Raw genomic sequence first — 15,807 nt, 5'->3', positions numbered from 1 at the left:
CCTGCCAAGCCACGCCCGCTTCGGCTACCAGACTAACTAGGTGAAGCACCTTGAGGCAGACCGCGTAGACAAAACATTGGTCGCTGGTCTGCGTACACCGCGTTCTCATCGTGCAAGCAAGGACCAAGATTATGGCTGGGTTGCAAGTCGCAAAGAGGGACCTTCGCCGGAGGATGCGGGATGCTCTCCAGCAGATCCCCGCCGACTCCATTGCCCATCAATGTCAGGGATCTCGATTCGCTTCTGCCCAATATGGTCGCGGCATGTGCTGACCTCCCACAGCCAGAATCGCTACGAATCAGTTACTCGCTCTCCAGGAATATCGGGATGCGAAGAGGATCGGGGTCTATCTGTCCATGCCAGCCGGTGAACTCTCTACAACTGCGATAGTGCAGGATGCCCTGGCCAATGGCAAAGAAGTCTTTGTACCTTACATACACAATCTCGAGTTGTCGTCACAGCCAAAGACATCAGTCATGGATATGTTGCTGCTTGAGTCGATGGATGAGTTCAGATCGCTCGAGCCGGACAAGTGGAGAATTCCATCGCTTTCGCAAGCAAGTGTGCTTAACAAGAGAAACTGCTTCGGGGGCAAGGGAGTCTCACCCCGGCCCGAAGATTCTACGCAAGGACCGTACGGGTTGGATTTGATTGTCATGCCCGGAATGGCGTTTGATGAGGGATTCAGAAGATTAGGCCATGGCAAAGGTTACTATGATCATTTCTTGACAAGGTACTCCAAAGGTCCCGAGAGCACAACAACGGCACCGAAGCTGCCTCTACTAGGTAAGGCATAGTTGTTCCAGATGACAGCAGTCAACCCGAGCATATTCCGTCACTAACCCCTCGTATAGTCGCGCTGGCTCTGAAAGAACAAGTCCTCGCTCCGACCGAAAAGATCCCGGTTGCGGATCACGACTGGCTAGTAGACGTCCTCATGGTCGGCGATGACCGGTGCCTCGTGCGCCAACGCTGATAGAATATCCAGAAAAGAAGCGAGCCCTTTCATGTCCATGTTTTCATCTAATGCGACAATAATGTGCAGATAATTGTACTCCAGCGAGAACCCGTAAAAAAGTGTTTAGAAAATGCAAACGATATCGTATCACGGCACGAAGTCGGAGATGAATGATTAATTTTCCCTTTCCTGGCTTCCGAAATCCTTAAACGCCCCTTTAAATTCACTGCACGGCCTGAATAAGAGACACGTTATCGCCCTTGAGCAGTATTTGGCCTAGGTTGTTCAAAATTGTTATCAGCATGGCAGCACCAACGGGGAGATCATAAGAGCTAAACTGCCGCATACCTAGAGGTCTCCGCTTCTCTTCCTCGGACTTTGTAGCCATGCGAACCTCCACTGCATCGTCAATGACGAGGTTCATGAACTCGTCAAAACCCTACACGAGTCGATTAGTCAAAAGCCACGCAAACATGTCGCCAGAACCTATTTACCCTGATCTTTCCCTCTATGCGGAAAGCAAGCTGCTCGTAAAGCCAGATAGAGACTGTAGACCGTTGCTGAAGAAGCTTGAAGATGAAATGAATCGGCGCAAGCAGGGTCTTGCGAGCGGCTCCACCGCCTCCACGACCGGTCATTGTGATGGGTGGATGGAAGGAATGTGCAGGGTATCAGGAGGCGAAGGCAGCGACAGGAGACAACAGACGGAAATGCCGTTCGGTTGATCGAGAAAACGACGCGTGGTGGTGGTTGTTAGGGCGGGTGGTGCTGAGAGAGAAGGTCGAGAAAGATCGGGAAGGTGGTGAAGCAAGCTTCCATCGTTCTTGCCGCCTCGGGGACGATTGCGGCTCACCAACTTTTCCCTTTGGGTCGATCGTCACCACATCCCACCTCCACTAACCAGTCACTTAACCCCCCGATTCCTCTCTCCGCCACTGTGCTGAAGGTTTAGCGCTGATTCCATCGAGGTGGCTTGTTCTTTAATGTTTGTTTAATGACTGTTCATGATCGCACTGCATAGGTGTTGAGCCTCCCGGCCTGGCTGAACCCCTCTTCTCCCATTTCCAACTCGAACAATCCCAAAACATCCCCACTCCTCGTCCAAGATGGCCAGCAAGGAGGGGACCGCAGGGCAGTCCTTTAGTGCTGTCCTCGCGGCAGTCACGACTATGTCAGGAAATGTCTCGCGATCGGAGAAAGAACACGCCCATGAGTTCCTGGAGAAGTTCCAGAAATCAGTCCGTTCATCCCTACCCCTCATTCTTCCTCCTCAGGACCGATTGTTCCACGCCGCCCATAACATTGCATGCTAATCATGATTCGGCTTCTATCTAGGTTGAAGCATGGACTATTACCCACGAAATGCTACAGTCCCCCGATGTCCCTGTCGAGGCCAAGTTGTTCGCGGCGACCACGTTGAAAGGAAAGGTGAAGCGATCCCATCGCCTACATGACGCGGTACTGGCATCCCGTACTGACAGTCCCAGATTATCTTCGACCTCGACCAGCTACCTGCGGAATCGATACTCGCCCTCCGAGACTCCGTTCTGAACCTGCTTGTGGCTTATGCTGCAGGCCCTCGGCCAATCCAGACACAGCTTTGCGTCTGTCTGGCGAGCCTGGCCATCCAAATGCTGGACTGGAAGGACGTCCTACCCACAGTTGGCGCGGCTCTGGGTAGCAGCGCGGGGGATTGTGTGTTGGAGTTTCTCAAGATTCTCCCGGAAGAAGTGACCGAGGGTCGTAAAATCAATCTCAGTGTATGTTCGGCGGCATCAACACCTCACCTGTTTACAATCCGTTCCTACGCGATATGCGACGACCTTTTATACCGCGACAAACGAGACTCTAACCTGCTGGCTTGACTTAGGAAGAGGACCTTGATTCCAGGACGAAAGAACTGTTGGAAGACAACGCCGAACAGGTCATGCACCTTCTGATTCAATATGCTCAGTCATCCCGTATGTGCCCAGCCTTCGAGCCAGCTTCATAATATATTGATATGCTGATTATATCTCTGGCTTAGCTACCGCGTCTACTAACCCCCGTCTCCTCGACTGTATCACCTCATGGATGCGCGAGATCCCGGCGTCGAAGATTGTTGACTCACCCTTGATGGATGTGATTCTCAAGGCCCTTGATGACGACCGATCATTCGAGTCCGCGGTAGACAGCATGTGCACCTTGTATAGAGACACTCGGGAGGTCGATGATTCACTGCCCATCATCCAAGCCCTGTATCCGCGATTAATGTCCCTGCGCCCGAAGATTGCCGAATTCGCCGAAGCGGAAGACACAGATGCTTACAGGGGTATCACGAGGCTGTTTGCCGAAGCTGGCGAGGCCTGGGTGGTTCTGATGGCACGCCTGCCGACTGACTTCCGCGGGCTGGTTGAAGCGGTCCTAGAATGTTGCGCTCGCGACTGGGAGCGGGACGCAATTTCCCTTACTTTCGTCTTCTGGTACGAGTTGAAGCAATATGTTACTTTGGAGCGATATGCGGATGCACGGACTGGCTTTAGTGATATCTTCTCTAGCCTCGTGGACATCATGGTCAAGCACCTCGAGTACCCGCGGCCGGAGGAGGGTGAGACGGACCTTTTCGGTGGCGATCGGGAGCAGGAAGAGAAATTCCGGCATTTCCGGCACGCTATGGGAGATGTGCTCAAGGATTGCTGTGCGGTCATTGGGGTCAATGAGTGTTTGACCAAGGCTTATCAGCTGATCCAACAATGGGTCTCCAAATATGCCTCCCAGTCCAGCGACGACCATGTTCCCAACTGGCAAGAGCTTGAAGCGCCCCTGTTTAGTTTGCGCGCCATGGGCCGTATGGTCGATCCTGAGGAGAATGTTGTCCTGACACAGGTCATTCCCCTCATCGTGCAGATTCCAAACCAAGAAAAAGTGCGGTTCCAGGCTATCATGGCGTTAGCGCGTTACACCGAGTGGACTGCACAGCATCCCGAGACATTGGAGGCGCAACTAAACTATGTCATTTCCGGCTTCCAGCACAGCTCTCCGGAGGTGGTTCAGGCTGCAGCCTTGGCCTTCAAGTTCTTGGGCACGGACTGCCAGAAGTTGCTTGGAGGTCACATTGCCCAACTACACTCGTTTTACGAGTCGGTCCTTGACAAGCTGAAACCGGCCAGTCAAGAAGAGATAACCGAGGGTGTCGCGGCTGTGGTTGCAGTGCAGCCACTGGAGAAGATCTACGAGACGATGAAGTTGTTCTGTGACCCCATTATGGCACGCATCATGAACTTAGCGAACAACGCTAAAGATGAAGAGGGCCAGCGGGCTGTTGCTGGTAGGTATACTTCAAAATTAAAAGGCACTCTGCATACTAACTGCATGGTAGATCACCTTCAGTTGATTACGATCTTCATCCTGGTCGTGAACCCATATGTCTCACCCCGGGAAGAGAACCCCGCAGTCAAGTATTGCGGCGAAATCTTGCCAATCATGACGACAATCGTGATGAACTTTACCTCGTCCACGCCGATTTTAGAGCGCGTCTGCCGTTGCTGGAGAAACATGATTATCTCCTACCGCACGGCTATGACTCCGCTCCTACCCACGCTAGCGCAGAGTCTTGCAAGCGGATTCGAGGCATCACGAGAAGGATGCTTCCTGTGGGCCACTGACGCTGTCGTGCGCGAGTTCTCCGAGGGTGCTGAATTCGTCGATCCCTCCACCAGCCATGCTGTCTTCCAGTTTTACGAGCAGCAAGCGGTCGCATTCCTGCGGACCTTGAATGATCTGCCCCCCGAGAATCTCCCAGATGGTAGGTGCTCCCCCAGCTGGACATTGGCTGCTCGTTGCGCCTCAAGCTAATCAGGTACAACCAGTTATCGAGGATTTCTATCGTTTGTCTTCCGATGCCGTCCGGTATTACCCCAAGGAGTGTGTCACTTCCTCGCTGTCCGTGCCGATCTTCTCCGCCGCACTCAGCGCTCTCACCCTCCAGCAGATTGACCCACTCATGGCCACCCTTCATTATTACCACGACCTCTTTAGCTTCGCTTTCGATAAGCCGACGGTATCCGAATTCACCACTTCAGATGGGAGCTCCTACACCAACCCGCCCGAAATCCGCGAGGCCGTCAAACAGCTGATTGCGTCGCAAGGCCAGCTACTTACGCAGCATATCCTGACGGGTATGATGTTCTCGTTCCCGGGAGAGTGCTTCCCCGACGCATCCAGCGTAATGATGATGCTGTTCGAACTTATGCCCGAAGAGGCAGGAACCTGGCTTCAGGCCACGCTGCAGATGCTTCCCGCCGGCACCATGAAGCCGGGTGAGGCGGAGAGGTTGCTGAAGGGCATCTTCGACAAGGTCCACTCGGGTGAGGTGCGGAAGATCCGGGTCCTTCTTCAAGGTATGGTGAAACTAGCATTTTTCTCGCAAGCTTCACATTGGCTGACAAGCACGTATAGACTTCACCAACTCATACCGGCGACGCAACGTGGCACCTAGAGAAGGGCTGGGCCGGCTGGAGGCGACCCGGTTCCGGTTTAGCGGATAGATTGTACCATGGGAGAATGAAGGCCAGGACTGAGCAAGTCAGGAACCGCTCAGCGCAAAGGATGCTGGGAGAAAGATTCTCATCAGCTGCCGACGACGCTCAGCCCTTGGAAGGCGGCAATAGTCCTTGGAAGATTAGCGCACGTCATGCGACCCGGCCGAAGATCATCAAGCGCTCGCACGCGTTGAGAATCAAGTTAAAAGTATTTGCCCAATCATGTATTCCTTTATGCCCTCCGTTCCCTTTCCCCTCCCTGCCGCGCCCACCCATTATCCCCCAGCATCACCCGTATACGACATGATGCGGTTGTTTCAGAATCCGAGGCACTCTTGCCTGAGGGAGGGCGATCCCGCGCATGAGACCAGCGGGGTCCCTCCTGCGCATCGGAGGGTGGAGATTCAAGCCCGCTCGCATGATTTCTCGCTTGCCACTACCTTTACTACCCCTGAACACCCGCCCTGTAAATCGAAAGTACTTTTTTAAGTGTAGCAATTTAGACCAATGCTTCCCGGCAACCGCGGCCCTATGAGTATTCCAGTGCGTATCTCCGTATATCATGTCTCGGAAGTCATGTACAGTAGGATCCCGAACCTGTAAACCGGTATGCATGTGGAGTAGCCTGTGAGATAACAAACCCTCAGGAGCCAATAACCTACTATCATGTCTCCAGCATGCTACCAATATTACAATCATCATCATCATCATATCATATGACATGCAGAGATTTTCATCCTGAGAGCCGAAGTTTCCTTCACGAGAAGCCCCGGGATAGTACTAAAATAGGATACCCCCACACACACACTCACTCACTCACACACATACGCACACACAGGGACATACACGCGCGCTGCCGCGCTACAATGTTTAGTAGTAGTACCGGGCAACTCCACCCAGCACATAACAAGCAACTGATATACACCAGCACTAAACAAATATATACTAGTTGGGTAGTAGAGAAGGGAGACCCATACCGTAGATCCTTATGTTCAGCACAAACAAACAAGTAGTCCAAAACACACATGAAAAAAACTGAAAGAAAGAAAGAAGCATGAATACTAGCCGAGAGGGAGATGATCGCCATCTACTCTATCCGAGCCCATTGTTTCAGAACTGTTATCAATCAGCCAATGGATATCCACAATCAATCCACAATCCACGACTGAACTAAACACCCGGAGATAAAATTTCAGCTGATCATCTCGGGCGAAGAGATAAAAAAAAAGAAGATTTTTTTTTTTTTTTATCGGGTTTGTTTTTTGGCCCCATGTTTAGGGGTTTGGGTGGCCAGTTATATTGCGGTATCCACCCGGTTCCCATGAGATTTGAGATGGCGGGGTTCGTTCGGTGTTGATCTGAATATGGGTCCTTGATTGATTGATTAATTGATTATCTAGAGTTACGGAACTTGGTTTCAGGGTAGGGGTGGGGACTGGACTAAGGTACCATCGCACTTAGGTAACAATTTAGGAGGACGGTGTTCGGGGGGAGGGTCAGTGATGTTCATACGTACAGTAGCCTACTACTTAGCTAGCTTATGATGTTGGGGCTCGCTTGTTATGTACTATTTGGGTAGGCAGGGGGGAAAATCGTGGATTGGTGGTTGGTGGATGGGAGATGGGGAAGGAGCGGTCAGCTACTACATGGATACTACTACTCCTACTCCTACTCCTACTACTCAGTTACTTGGTTTGGTTGGTTTAGATCATAGATGGGTGTGAGTGAGTGTGTGCGTGTGTGTGTGGTCCCGGTGTGTTGATCAGGTGGTTGTTTCTTGGTACACTGTAGGTCATATTTACTTAGTTTGGTTAGGCAAGGTAGGGGACCATAGTTGACGTTGTCGATCTTGGACTGTTTACTCCATGTCCGAGAAATGGCTGGTCGTTGTGGTTGTTACTATTGGGTTTGTTGTTTGGAGAGAGGGTTCCGATGTAGGATGGCAGGTATCCCGCTATGTGAGAGTTCCGGTGGTGGACATGATCACGCCATGGGTTGAGTTTTGCTTGCTTACATTCGGGGATGCCTTCTTCCTCTGTTGCTGCTGTAATGGATGGCCGCTTATTGGTGGTAGTAGTAGTAGTAGTAGTAGTAGTAATAGTAGTAATAGGAGTAGTATCATGCGCGGTGTACTCCGTAGGGCAGACAGGCAACCTGCGCCTAGTTAGCGGTATACTGGCATAGGACAGGGGTAGTGGTGTGTGAGGAAAAGAAAATGCGCGCGGCAATGGCGAGAGAGGGATTTTATTGATCCAATGGAAGGAGAGGCATTCGATTATTATACTCGAGGTCATTGGGCCGTAAGCTCATGAAGCTTTTGGGGGCTGAACCCATGATGTCAAAGATATATTTCTCGGCCGGTGGATCCTGCTAGTACTAAGCACTTTGTGGAATGTGTACCCACCTGGAATTATTTACAGACATAAGCCAGGGTCGTGTTAGACGCGTGCTCGGGGATCTAGATCCGATGTTCGGACGAGAACAAGGATTTCTGTTGGGGATAATTGCTTTTTTTGTTGTTCCTCTCGGGTTGTCAGCGATACTTGCTTCTTCGGGATGGTGAGGTGGTGCGGAAACAGCAGCACCGGTATCGCTGCTGTAGTGCAATTCTATATTGGGGATCACTCCACTAGGACTCTCTCGGTTTCGGCTCAGGTAGATCCCTTGGCATCTTTGGCGCAGGAACAGGTCTGAGTCAAGACTTCGTAGCCAGATGGCGGCTCAGCCACTTGGAGGAGCCGATCACCATAGCTATACGGGCCACAATGCACTCTGGTGATCGTTATATTCCAGTGCGAAATTAGCACGGTTGCTATTATTGTGGCAAATGTGGCTGTGTGGTTTGTTTAGGGTGTGGTTTTACTCATTCCATGCTATGGCCGGGAGGGTACCGGTGCGCTGGTACCGCATCGGAGACTTCCGCGTTGGCGGAATGCGTAGGGGGCACCGATATGGCATAAGGCATCTGTCATGTCATAGAATCAAATCAGTCGATATTCTTATCATATCAGTATCTTAAGTTTACGTTCCTGGACCAACGATCCTTCTCCGCGGTCATTGATCCGGGGAGAAGGTACGGAGCACGCCATCCGCCGAGTGTCAGGAGACTCTCGTCTGACGACACTTGGACGGCGGCCGTTCGAGAACTCGATGTTTTCTTTTTCTGCAGGCGGCGCATGATGCGTCTACGGGAATACCCTAGGCGGAATAGAGTCTGTAAGCTGCCTCTTTCCGAGACACTGAAACCACGCTTAATTAGGTAGACACTGCCACTAGGCTGCCTTTTTGGACCCGTAGTTCCAAAGCCAAACGAAGCTGGTTGGGCTGAAAAGATGGGTCAGGAAAAGGGAAACGGAGATCAAACCTGCCAATCAAGGTACCAAGTGAGGCTAATGTTACCAAAGGGTAGACGAGAAGGAGCAGCAGGTCGTGCGTCACAGCTGCTCCTGATTGACTGTCGCAACTGCACGGTTGTATCATGTATGTCTATGCGTTGATGACGCTACGAACTCGATCGTGCCCACCCAGAGCCTGCAAATCCCTTTATTTTTCCTCCGCACTGCAAGGTTTCAGTTGACAGCGACACTGACACATGAACCATGATGATTGGCCGGGGACAATCCCTTACGAATCGGGAATTAGAGGCATGGAGGATCGCCCGATTGCCTCTGCCGCGAACAAGGCCATCCAGTATGATGCTCACCATTCATCTTCCGGGGGGAAGTAACCGCTGCTGCCGCAATGCATAATCGCCTGCACCGTTTTGGCCTGGGCTGCATCAACTGGGGAAGGGGGTGGAGTGTGTTCGTCTGGTCCTTTCATTTCGCTTTTGATTTTATTTCTCCGGGTTGGCATTATTTTCTAGTAGCTGATCAATTCATTTTTTCTTGGGACCACTAGTGTCAGGGACTATGTAATCCGTAGGGTGATTTTCCACATCAATATCACCTGTGATGATCACGATGAGAACGCCTAGGAACTGGGCTTCTCGGACGAGTGGTATAACGGGATGAATCTTGATAGTAGGTACTACTAGTAGTATAGACGGAACATGCTCAAAGGAGTGCAGGATGGCACGGGGACGCCCAGGATGCAGGCAGAGAGGGGAAAGACAGACAGACCATGGTCAGTTTCTGGTTCTAGGTGGCTTCGGCGAGTGTTCGGTGCAGAACCAATGATATCGAATCCAGTACCTTAAGTTCTTGGGAGCCAATGAAGATGGATTCTGGCTGGGTTTTCCATCGCTGTCCCGCCCGCCTCCCCTCCCTTACCCTACCTTACCCTTCCGGCCATTCTCTTCTCAGCAAAAGATGACCAAGACCCAGTTAGCCTTCAATTTGCTTCTTTTCCCGAGAGGTCGTATTTTCGTTTTTCGCGTTTCTTTTTCGTCTCAAATCCGGGAACCACTTGCGCGGCTGTGAGTGGAGCGGATTCTGTGGCGATTAGTTACTCTCACCGGGTGGAGTGACCATACAAAAAGGAGATGAAGGAGCAGGAGCTGAGGGGAGGAGAGAGAGATGGAAGAGAGGAGAATAAAAAAAAGAATAAATAAAAGAAATTCCCTATACAAGTTGGGAAAGGTGCAGGGAAATTGACAATCAAGTGGTACATCCATAATCAGTTTTGACTTGAAGCTCTAAAAAGCATCGGCTGCCCCACCTCCGAACGAGCAACCAGAATATTAAGGGACCTCCATTCCCGGTGTCTCTGGTTCCTCTGGCTCCTCCCCGGTCTTCCTCTCTTGGACTTTGGCGGTGACTTCTTCTCTTCTTTCTTTTTCCCTTGGATCTCAGACTCTTCGTCTCTTGGTTCCACCATTCAGCATTCAGCATCCATTGTGCAACCCTCGTGTGCTTGCAAGTCTGGCAGTTGGGGTTTGTGTCGGGGGGCCCTTGCTCACTCGGCCCTTTTTCCCCTCTTCCATCGTTTTCCCCCCATCACCAGTCATCGTACGACCTTTCTCCTCCGACCTGCTATCTCCTTCATACCTTCACCAAATCAATCTCTGGCATACAGGGAATTTGTCTTTCCATCCAAACCTTCCTTGAATTTATCCCAGGAATTGTTCCTTTGCTATCGGAGTCCCCCCAACCCATCGGGAATCGCTGACTCTTCCCGCCCGCCGAGTTTTCCCCACGGGGTTCCCCGTGCGTCACAAATCGGCCCAGAAAGCGGCGACCGTCCACCGTTTACGAGACAACATCCTGCCCGCTTCTCTTTTGCCTTATGCCAGTATACAATCGGGCTCACGTTTCATTCTGAGCCCTCCGAACCGGCATCCGTCTGCCGATGAGAAGCAGTCCTCTCAGGTCTGATGAACGTTTCTCTTCCAAGCAACATCTTTGCGGGTGATCTTCGGGGTGTCGGCTAAGGGGCAACAATCCACTCGTGGTATCAAGGAAAGAAAAACACAAGGTTTCGAAACAATTGATTGATTATTGCCTGCATCTTCCGGCCAAGATGACCATGGCTCTCGCTGCAATAACCCCGCTGGGTTCGGGGCCGAAACGCGATCATACTTCGAGCACAGAGATCGGCATGATGACGGAAGCTGATGCACTCCATGCGGCTCTTAATGGACCCCCACGCAAGAGGAAAAGAACCCGAAAGGTTCAGACGGATCGCAAGTTTGAATGCACATTTGAGGGGTGCGGCAAGAGTTACTCGCGAGCGGAGCATTTGTACCGCCACCAACTGAACCGTACGCATGCAGTCCTTCCACGAGCTTGCGAGCAAGTACTAACTGGCTGTCGTTCTAGATACCCCCAAGCAGATTTATCGATGCGACTTTCCCGATTGCTACCGCTCCTTCGTGCGACAAGACCTATGTATCCGTCATAGAGAACGCCACACCACCCAGGGATCGCAGCTACAGAAGCGTGATCACTTTGCGCAGACGGCAGCCACCGGCAACAACCTGAAAAAGCCGCAAGTCTCTCAAGTCATGTCACAGGTGAACGCGAACCACGCGCCTACACTCATTCCGCTACCCTCCAATTACTCGCCCGTACAAGCCCCCTCGGAGGGTCCTACAATGACAGTGCCTGCGATGAGTGCATCGAATCAGCACGTACAAATGCCGTCGCCCTCGGGATCTGTGGGCATGGGCCAGGGGTTCAATTATCAGACTCTGGTCTCCCATCATGCGGTAGACCTGTCTGACCCTACGTTTTCCCGATCGAACAGTTCCAGTAATCATACCCTCAGCTCTCCCCCGGGACCGTCAAGCACAACAACGTTTAGTCCTCCGGAGATCCAGGCGGTGCCTCATACTGCGCTCGGCAGTCACTCTGCCGGCAAAGCTTCGCCCAATTCGGGCGACTTGAGCCACGAGGTTCGGTCTCATCACTCCGTAGCCGAAACAACCTCTATCACACACGATATCGACGGCCCTTCGTTGGCTCATCCCACCACCTATTCAGGCCTACAACTCCCTCCCGGGGGATACCCAGATATATCGATGGCTCCAGCGACGTCGGCTTCGACGGCTCTGGACAACGGAACACTAGAGTCGATGTCAGAGATGATGACATCCGGTCCATCAGTGGGAGATGCCGGCTTCGACGCGCTGGCTTCTTGTGTCTACCCGGTGTTTGGTGGCGAAGCCCATAACCGTTCACCCTTCGCCATGGCAGATGATTTCACAGCGTGGCTGTTCAACGATCCCGTGACAGGCTCTCCGTCCATGGGGTATCCTGCCCCAACCAACGTGGTGCCAAATTACTTGGATGCCGTCCAACTACAGAACCAGTTCTTCATGAGTGATCCTGCCTATGGCAGCTTTCTCAGTGGTGTGATTCCGCACCATCCTATGAGTGTTACAAGCATTCTGGATCCGGGATCGCCGCGCGCCATCATGTCAGAGGAGAAGAGACAAGAACTCCTGGCCCTCATGAGCTCGAGGTTCAATGAAGCCTTTTACGCAGTGTCTGCTAAGCGCAAGGATGCTCTAATGGACGGCGACATTGACGACGACGACCATGTGCTGAGTCTACGCATGATGCAGATGTACATCGGCTCGTATTGGTACCACTTCCACTCTCAGTTGCCCATTCTACATCGTCCAACCTTCGAGGCAGACAAAGCGCCTAATCTTCTTCTGCTCGCAGTGATGGCCATTGGCGCATCCACGCTGGATGGCATCCACGGGTCGGAAGTAACCGAGGCAGCAGCTGAGCTGGCGAACTTTATCGCCTGGCATCTGCGGACGGAGCTTTTCATGGATGCAGACTTTCGCCCGCCAGCTAAGCTGTGGATCTTCCAAGCACTCCTGCTACTGGAGGTCTACGAAAAGATGTACTCCACGCGTGCGCTCCATGAGCGGGCGCATATCCACCACGACACCACACTCACACTGATGCGGCGAGGTAGCTCATTGATTGGCCGCTCTGCATTAGACTCTCCTGCAAGCTTTCGAGACGACCGGCAGGCCCGGTCAGCTTCTGGCTCGACAATGGCGCCAGACTTTGTGGCTGAAGAGTCATGGACTCACTGGATCAAGGCGGAGGCCACGAGACGAGTGGCTTTTGCGGCTTTTGTTCTGGACTCTACCCACGCCACTATGTTCGGGCACTCGGCTAAGATGGTGGCTCACGAGCTTCGGTTACCATTGCCCTGCGATGAGGCGCTGTGGTCTGCGACTAGCGCCTCTGAGGTAGCCCGCGTGCAATCGAGCCTGCACGCTAATGGAGTCAAGCCTGTCATGTTCTTGGACGGCCTTAAGAAGACGCTCAACGGACAGCGGGTCCGGACGAATGCTTTTGGACGAACTATCCTCATGGCTGGGTTGCTTAGCGTCAGCTGGCACATGAACCAACGAGATCTCCAGGTGAGCTCGCTGGGTGGGCCACCGGCATTGGGAGGCCGGGACAAATGGCGGTCAGCACTGTTGCGAGCCTTTGACAATTGGCGACGAGACTTTGATGAAGCGTTGGGTCAGTCACCATCAGGGCCTTTTCATAGTGGTTACCGTACCCGACACCCTCTGGACGACGACAACGTCTTCGAGTCGCGCGACGTGCTCCATGGACTGGCGCACATGGCTTCTCACGTTGATATCGTCGACTGCCAGATCTTTGCTGGGGCTAATCGGCTCATGGGACGGTCTATCACCCCCAGAGACTACAAGGCGGCGCGCGAAAAGATGGTTGTCTGGGCCACCAAGGCAACAGCCCGCGACGCCACGTTCTATGCTCTAAAGTTCTTATCGGAGTGTCTTCTGGATGAGAGACGAGCACTGAATGAGGATGGGGAACTGTATTCAGGTCGGGACGACTACCTCTTGAACCGGCCGTGGGTGCTGTATGTTGCGGCTCTCGTGGTCTGGTGCTATGGGTTTGCACTTGAAGGGCCCTTTAAGTCTCCTGTCAAGTTGAGCACTCCTGCTGCGCAGCGGCAGGACATGCAGGAATTCCTGCGCCGGATGGGCAGTGTTCGCGAGCCCAGCGACTTGGAAGGCATGCAAGGACGCAACCGCTGTCTGGGCTTGTTGTTGGTCCTCCGTGACGGGTTCACCAACACGCGCTGGGAGTTATTGGCCGAAGCTGCCAACCTGCTCACCAGTTGTATCGGCAAGTTGAACGGAGCAGCTTTTTGATTTCACATGATTTCTTCAAAATTATGATTCCTTTGTTAATTCTTCTACATCTTTTCTGTGTATATAGCGTTTGAGGGGGGTTTTTGTTATTCTGTACATGGTTGCACTTGTGTTTCGATAAGCACCTGCTGCCTTGTTTGCTGTCTTCTTCTGCGTGGCTTATGTTGTTGGCTGTCTGAATACTTTGCGCATGTGTTATGACTTGGATACCATTGGGCTGGATAGCGTTGCATGTTTGTATTATTGCAATATTAGTATCTACTGTGTGTATCTTCACAGACGCCAGTCATGGTCCATGATCAATGCTAGTCCAAACTAGTGTAGGCTGATGTTGTCATCGTATCAGACAAAGCGCAGATCGATAGGGGGGTTGTCGTGCCTGAGGTGTCCGGTTACCACAACAACAACCGGGCAAACAGTGCCGCCGGACTCTCCTCCATCCCGCCAGCCCTTCTCCTTTCCCTGTTCCCTCATTCTGCCCTCCTCCTTCATTCCAAACCATACGTGGTACTCCTGCCATTGCCGTTCCGTTTGTTTAGATCGTCATCTACATCCCCCTGTCGCTATCCCTCGCAGCCCGCTGCCGCATACTCACGCTATTAGCGCAATCAACACAATAAACAGTCATGGTACGTGGCCGTCTCGCAATTTCGCAATGTCAATTAAAAGCATCATCCCTCGCTGGCGGGAGAAGAATTGTCCGGATGGCATCAGGAACGAGCAGTGCTCTGTATCCCTTGTTTGTTGACTGTCGTGGTGAACCTCGGAGATCGCTCGTGTGGTTGGATCCATTGAATTCCGGCCCCTCGTCGGCCCATCCAATCCCTTTGCTCGTTTCCATGGTTCACTAGTAGTCGTGGCTGCTTGTTCGTCATCGGCACTCTTCAACTCCCTGTCTTCTTTCCATCCTCATTTCATCTCTGATCCCTACTCTTCATCTCGGATTTCTGCCCCTGTGACTCCATTTTCAAGATGTCCCGCTCACCAGATATGCACCATGACCAGGCCTCGACCAACTACAAGGAAGCCTTCTCTCTCTTCGATAAGCGCGGTACCGGCAAGGTCGCGCTCGAGTCGCTGGGCGACCTCCTGCGCGCATGCGGTCAGAATCCCACTTTGGCGGAGATCGCAGATCTGGAGAAGTCCGTCGGTGGAGATTGTACGTATGCCCTGATTTGAGATGGCTGATACGGATCTAACATGCTTTGCGCAGTTGACTTCGAGTCGTTCTTGAAGGTCCTCAACCGCCCTGGAGGTTTCCGTGACCCCGGCGAGCCCGAAGAATACTGCCGCGGATTCCAGGTGTTTGACAAGGACCTGACTGGGTTTATCGGTGTGGGACAGCTTCGTTACAGTATGTGAAGCCGGATAGGATGACTAGAGTGATACTGACGATGACTACAGTCCTGACGAATCTCGGAGAGAAGATGTCGGATGAGGAGGTCGACGAGCTGCTCAAGGCCGTCGACACCAGCTCCGGCGAGATCAACTACACCGGTAGGTCACCAAGTCTTTGTTCACCACGCCTCTGTTTCGGGTTGAACTAACAGCAGCAGACCTCGTCCGCACCATCCTGGCCAACTAAACGACACACGACACCGATACCCTCCTGACGTTCCTGATGATTTCTGTTACGACGCGAACCTCCTACCAGCCGTGCCGGAGTTGAAGGCTTGAGCATAGTTTAGTTATAGTGCATTGTATATGGGATATTGCGCGATTCAGCATCGGAT

General features: G+C 52.4%; 8 protein-coding genes across 8 annotated transcripts; 4 read left to right on the top strand and 4 right to left on the bottom strand.

The window, feature by feature from the left end:
• The first annotated feature begins 1 nt into the window (after nucleotide 1).
• Nucleotides 2–1,169, top strand: BO85DRAFT_473743 (5-formyltetrahydrofolate cyclo-ligase). Its single transcript, XM_025662639.1, has 3 exons — nucleotides 2–222; nucleotides 283–786; nucleotides 855–1,169. The coding sequence occupies exons 1-3, from the start codon at nucleotides 132–134 to the stop codon at nucleotides 974–976; spliced, it is 717 nt and encodes a 238-aa protein (XP_025521048.1). The 5' UTR covers nucleotides 2–131; the 3' UTR covers nucleotides 977–1,169.
• On the bottom strand, nucleotides 917–1,772 carry BO85DRAFT_18634 (small nuclear ribonucleoprotein E). The gene is made up of 3 exons (XM_025654392.1): nucleotides 1,453–1,772; nucleotides 1,307–1,397; nucleotides 917–1,234 (listed from the first exon to the last, which is right to left on the bottom strand). Exons 1-3 carry the CDS (start codon nucleotides 1,594–1,596, stop codon nucleotides 1,182–1,184), a joined length of 288 nt encoding a protein of 95 aa, XP_025521047.1. The 5' UTR covers nucleotides 1,597–1,772; the 3' UTR covers nucleotides 917–1,181.
• A 292-nt stretch (nucleotides 1,773–2,064) lies between these two features.
• Nucleotides 2,065–5,484, top strand: BO85DRAFT_455159 (nuclear import receptor MTR10; the record flags this gene model as incomplete). The annotated part of the gene is made up of 8 exons (XM_025661371.1): nucleotides 2,065–2,196; nucleotides 2,294–2,386; nucleotides 2,446–2,718; nucleotides 2,829–2,919; nucleotides 2,985–4,265; nucleotides 4,317–4,742; nucleotides 4,807–5,337; nucleotides 5,396–5,484. The coding sequence occupies 8 exons, from the start codon at nucleotides 2,065–2,067 to the stop codon at nucleotides 5,482–5,484; spliced, it is 2,916 nt and encodes a 971-aa protein (XP_025521046.1).
• A 117-nt stretch (nucleotides 5,485–5,601) lies between these two features.
• On the bottom strand, nucleotides 5,602–6,125 carry BO85DRAFT_18631 (uncharacterized protein). The gene has a single exon (XM_025654391.1). The coding sequence runs from the start codon at nucleotides 6,091–6,093 to the stop codon at nucleotides 5,767–5,769; it is 327 nt and encodes a 108-aa protein (XP_025521045.1). The 5' UTR covers nucleotides 6,094–6,125; the 3' UTR covers nucleotides 5,602–5,766.
• A 2,004-nt stretch (nucleotides 6,126–8,129) lies between these two features.
• Nucleotides 8,130–8,656, bottom strand: BO85DRAFT_482978 (uncharacterized protein; the record flags this gene model as incomplete). The annotated part of the gene is made up of 3 exons (XM_025663131.1): nucleotides 8,130–8,250; nucleotides 8,370–8,443; nucleotides 8,504–8,656. The coding sequence occupies 3 exons, from the start codon at nucleotides 8,654–8,656 to the stop codon at nucleotides 8,130–8,132; spliced, it is 348 nt and encodes a 115-aa protein (XP_025521044.1).
• Nucleotides 8,657–8,695: 39 nt separating this feature from the next.
• On the bottom strand, nucleotides 8,696–9,088 carry BO85DRAFT_18605 (uncharacterized protein). The gene has a single exon (XM_025654388.1). The coding sequence runs from the start codon at nucleotides 8,956–8,958 to the stop codon at nucleotides 8,734–8,736; it is 225 nt and encodes a 74-aa protein (XP_025521043.1). The 5' UTR covers nucleotides 8,959–9,088; the 3' UTR covers nucleotides 8,696–8,733.
• A 1,850-nt stretch (nucleotides 9,089–10,938) lies between these two features.
• Nucleotides 10,939–14,074, top strand: BO85DRAFT_433672 (putative C2H2 finger domain protein; the record flags this gene model as incomplete). Its single annotated transcript, XM_025658432.1, has 2 exons — nucleotides 10,939–11,179; nucleotides 11,238–14,074. 2 exons carry the CDS (start codon nucleotides 10,939–10,941, stop codon nucleotides 14,072–14,074), a joined length of 3,078 nt encoding a protein of 1,025 aa, XP_025521042.1.
• Nucleotides 14,075–14,580: 506 nt separating this feature from the next.
• On the top strand, nucleotides 14,581–15,807 carry BO85DRAFT_444464 (putative cytokinesis EF-hand protein Cdc4). Its single transcript, XM_025659021.1, has 4 exons — nucleotides 14,581–15,233; nucleotides 15,288–15,428; nucleotides 15,479–15,571; nucleotides 15,631–15,807. Exons 1-4 carry the CDS (start codon nucleotides 15,047–15,049, stop codon nucleotides 15,657–15,659), a joined length of 450 nt encoding a protein of 149 aa, XP_025521041.1. The 5' UTR covers nucleotides 14,581–15,046; the 3' UTR covers nucleotides 15,660–15,807.

The sequence above is a fragment of the Aspergillus piperis genome (genome assembly GCF_003184755.1).
Source record: "Aspergillus piperis CBS 112811 unplaced genomic scaffold BO85scaffold_1, whole genome shotgun sequence".
Taxonomy (NCBI): Eukaryota; Fungi; Ascomycota; class Eurotiomycetes; order Eurotiales; family Aspergillaceae; genus Aspergillus; species Aspergillus piperis.
Note: the sequence above shows the minus strand (reverse complement) of the source record. Positions and strands in the feature narration are given on the sequence as shown.

Excerpts from the sequence above, each read along its gene's own strand:
- BO85DRAFT_473743 (XM_025662639.1), top strand. The coding sequence starts at position 132 with ATGGCTGGGTTGCAAGTCGCAAAGAGGGACCTTCGCCGGAGGATGCGG. Across the intron at positions 223-282 it reads CGACTCCATTGCCCATCAAT|CCAGAATCGCTACGAATCAG; the intron begins GTCAGGGATCTC and ends GACCTCCCACAG. Across the intron at positions 787-854 it reads ACCGAAGCTGCCTCTACTAG|TCGCGCTGGCTCTGAAAGAA; the intron begins GTAAGGCATAGT and ends CCCCTCGTATAG.
- BO85DRAFT_18634 (XM_025654392.1), bottom strand. The coding sequence starts at position 1,596 with ATGACCGGTCGTGGAGGCGGTGGAGCCGCTCGCAAGACCCTGCTTGCG. Across the intron at positions 1,398-1,452 it reads GCATAGAGGGAAAGATCAGG|GGTTTTGACGAGTTCATGAA; the intron begins GTAAATAGGTTC and ends CGACTCGTGTAG. Across the intron at positions 1,235-1,306 it reads AGAGAAGCGGAGACCTCTAG|GCCAAATACTGCTCAAGGGC; the intron begins GTATGCGGCAGT and ends TGAACAACCTAG.
- BO85DRAFT_18631 (XM_025654391.1), bottom strand. The coding sequence starts at position 6,093 with ATGCATACCGGTTTACAGGTTCGGGATCCTACTGTACATGACTTCCGA.
- BO85DRAFT_18605 (XM_025654388.1), bottom strand. The coding sequence starts at position 8,958 with ATGATACAACCGTGCAGTTGCGACAGTCAATCAGGAGCAGCTGTGACG.
- BO85DRAFT_444464 (XM_025659021.1), top strand. The coding sequence starts at position 15,047 with ATGTCCCGCTCACCAGATATGCACCATGACCAGGCCTCGACCAACTAC. Across the intron at positions 15,234-15,287 it reads GAAGTCCGTCGGTGGAGATT|TTGACTTCGAGTCGTTCTTG; the intron begins GTACGTATGCCC and ends TGCTTTGCGCAG. Across the intron at positions 15,429-15,478 it reads TGTGGGACAGCTTCGTTACA|TCCTGACGAATCTCGGAGAG; the intron begins GTATGTGAAGCC and ends CGATGACTACAG.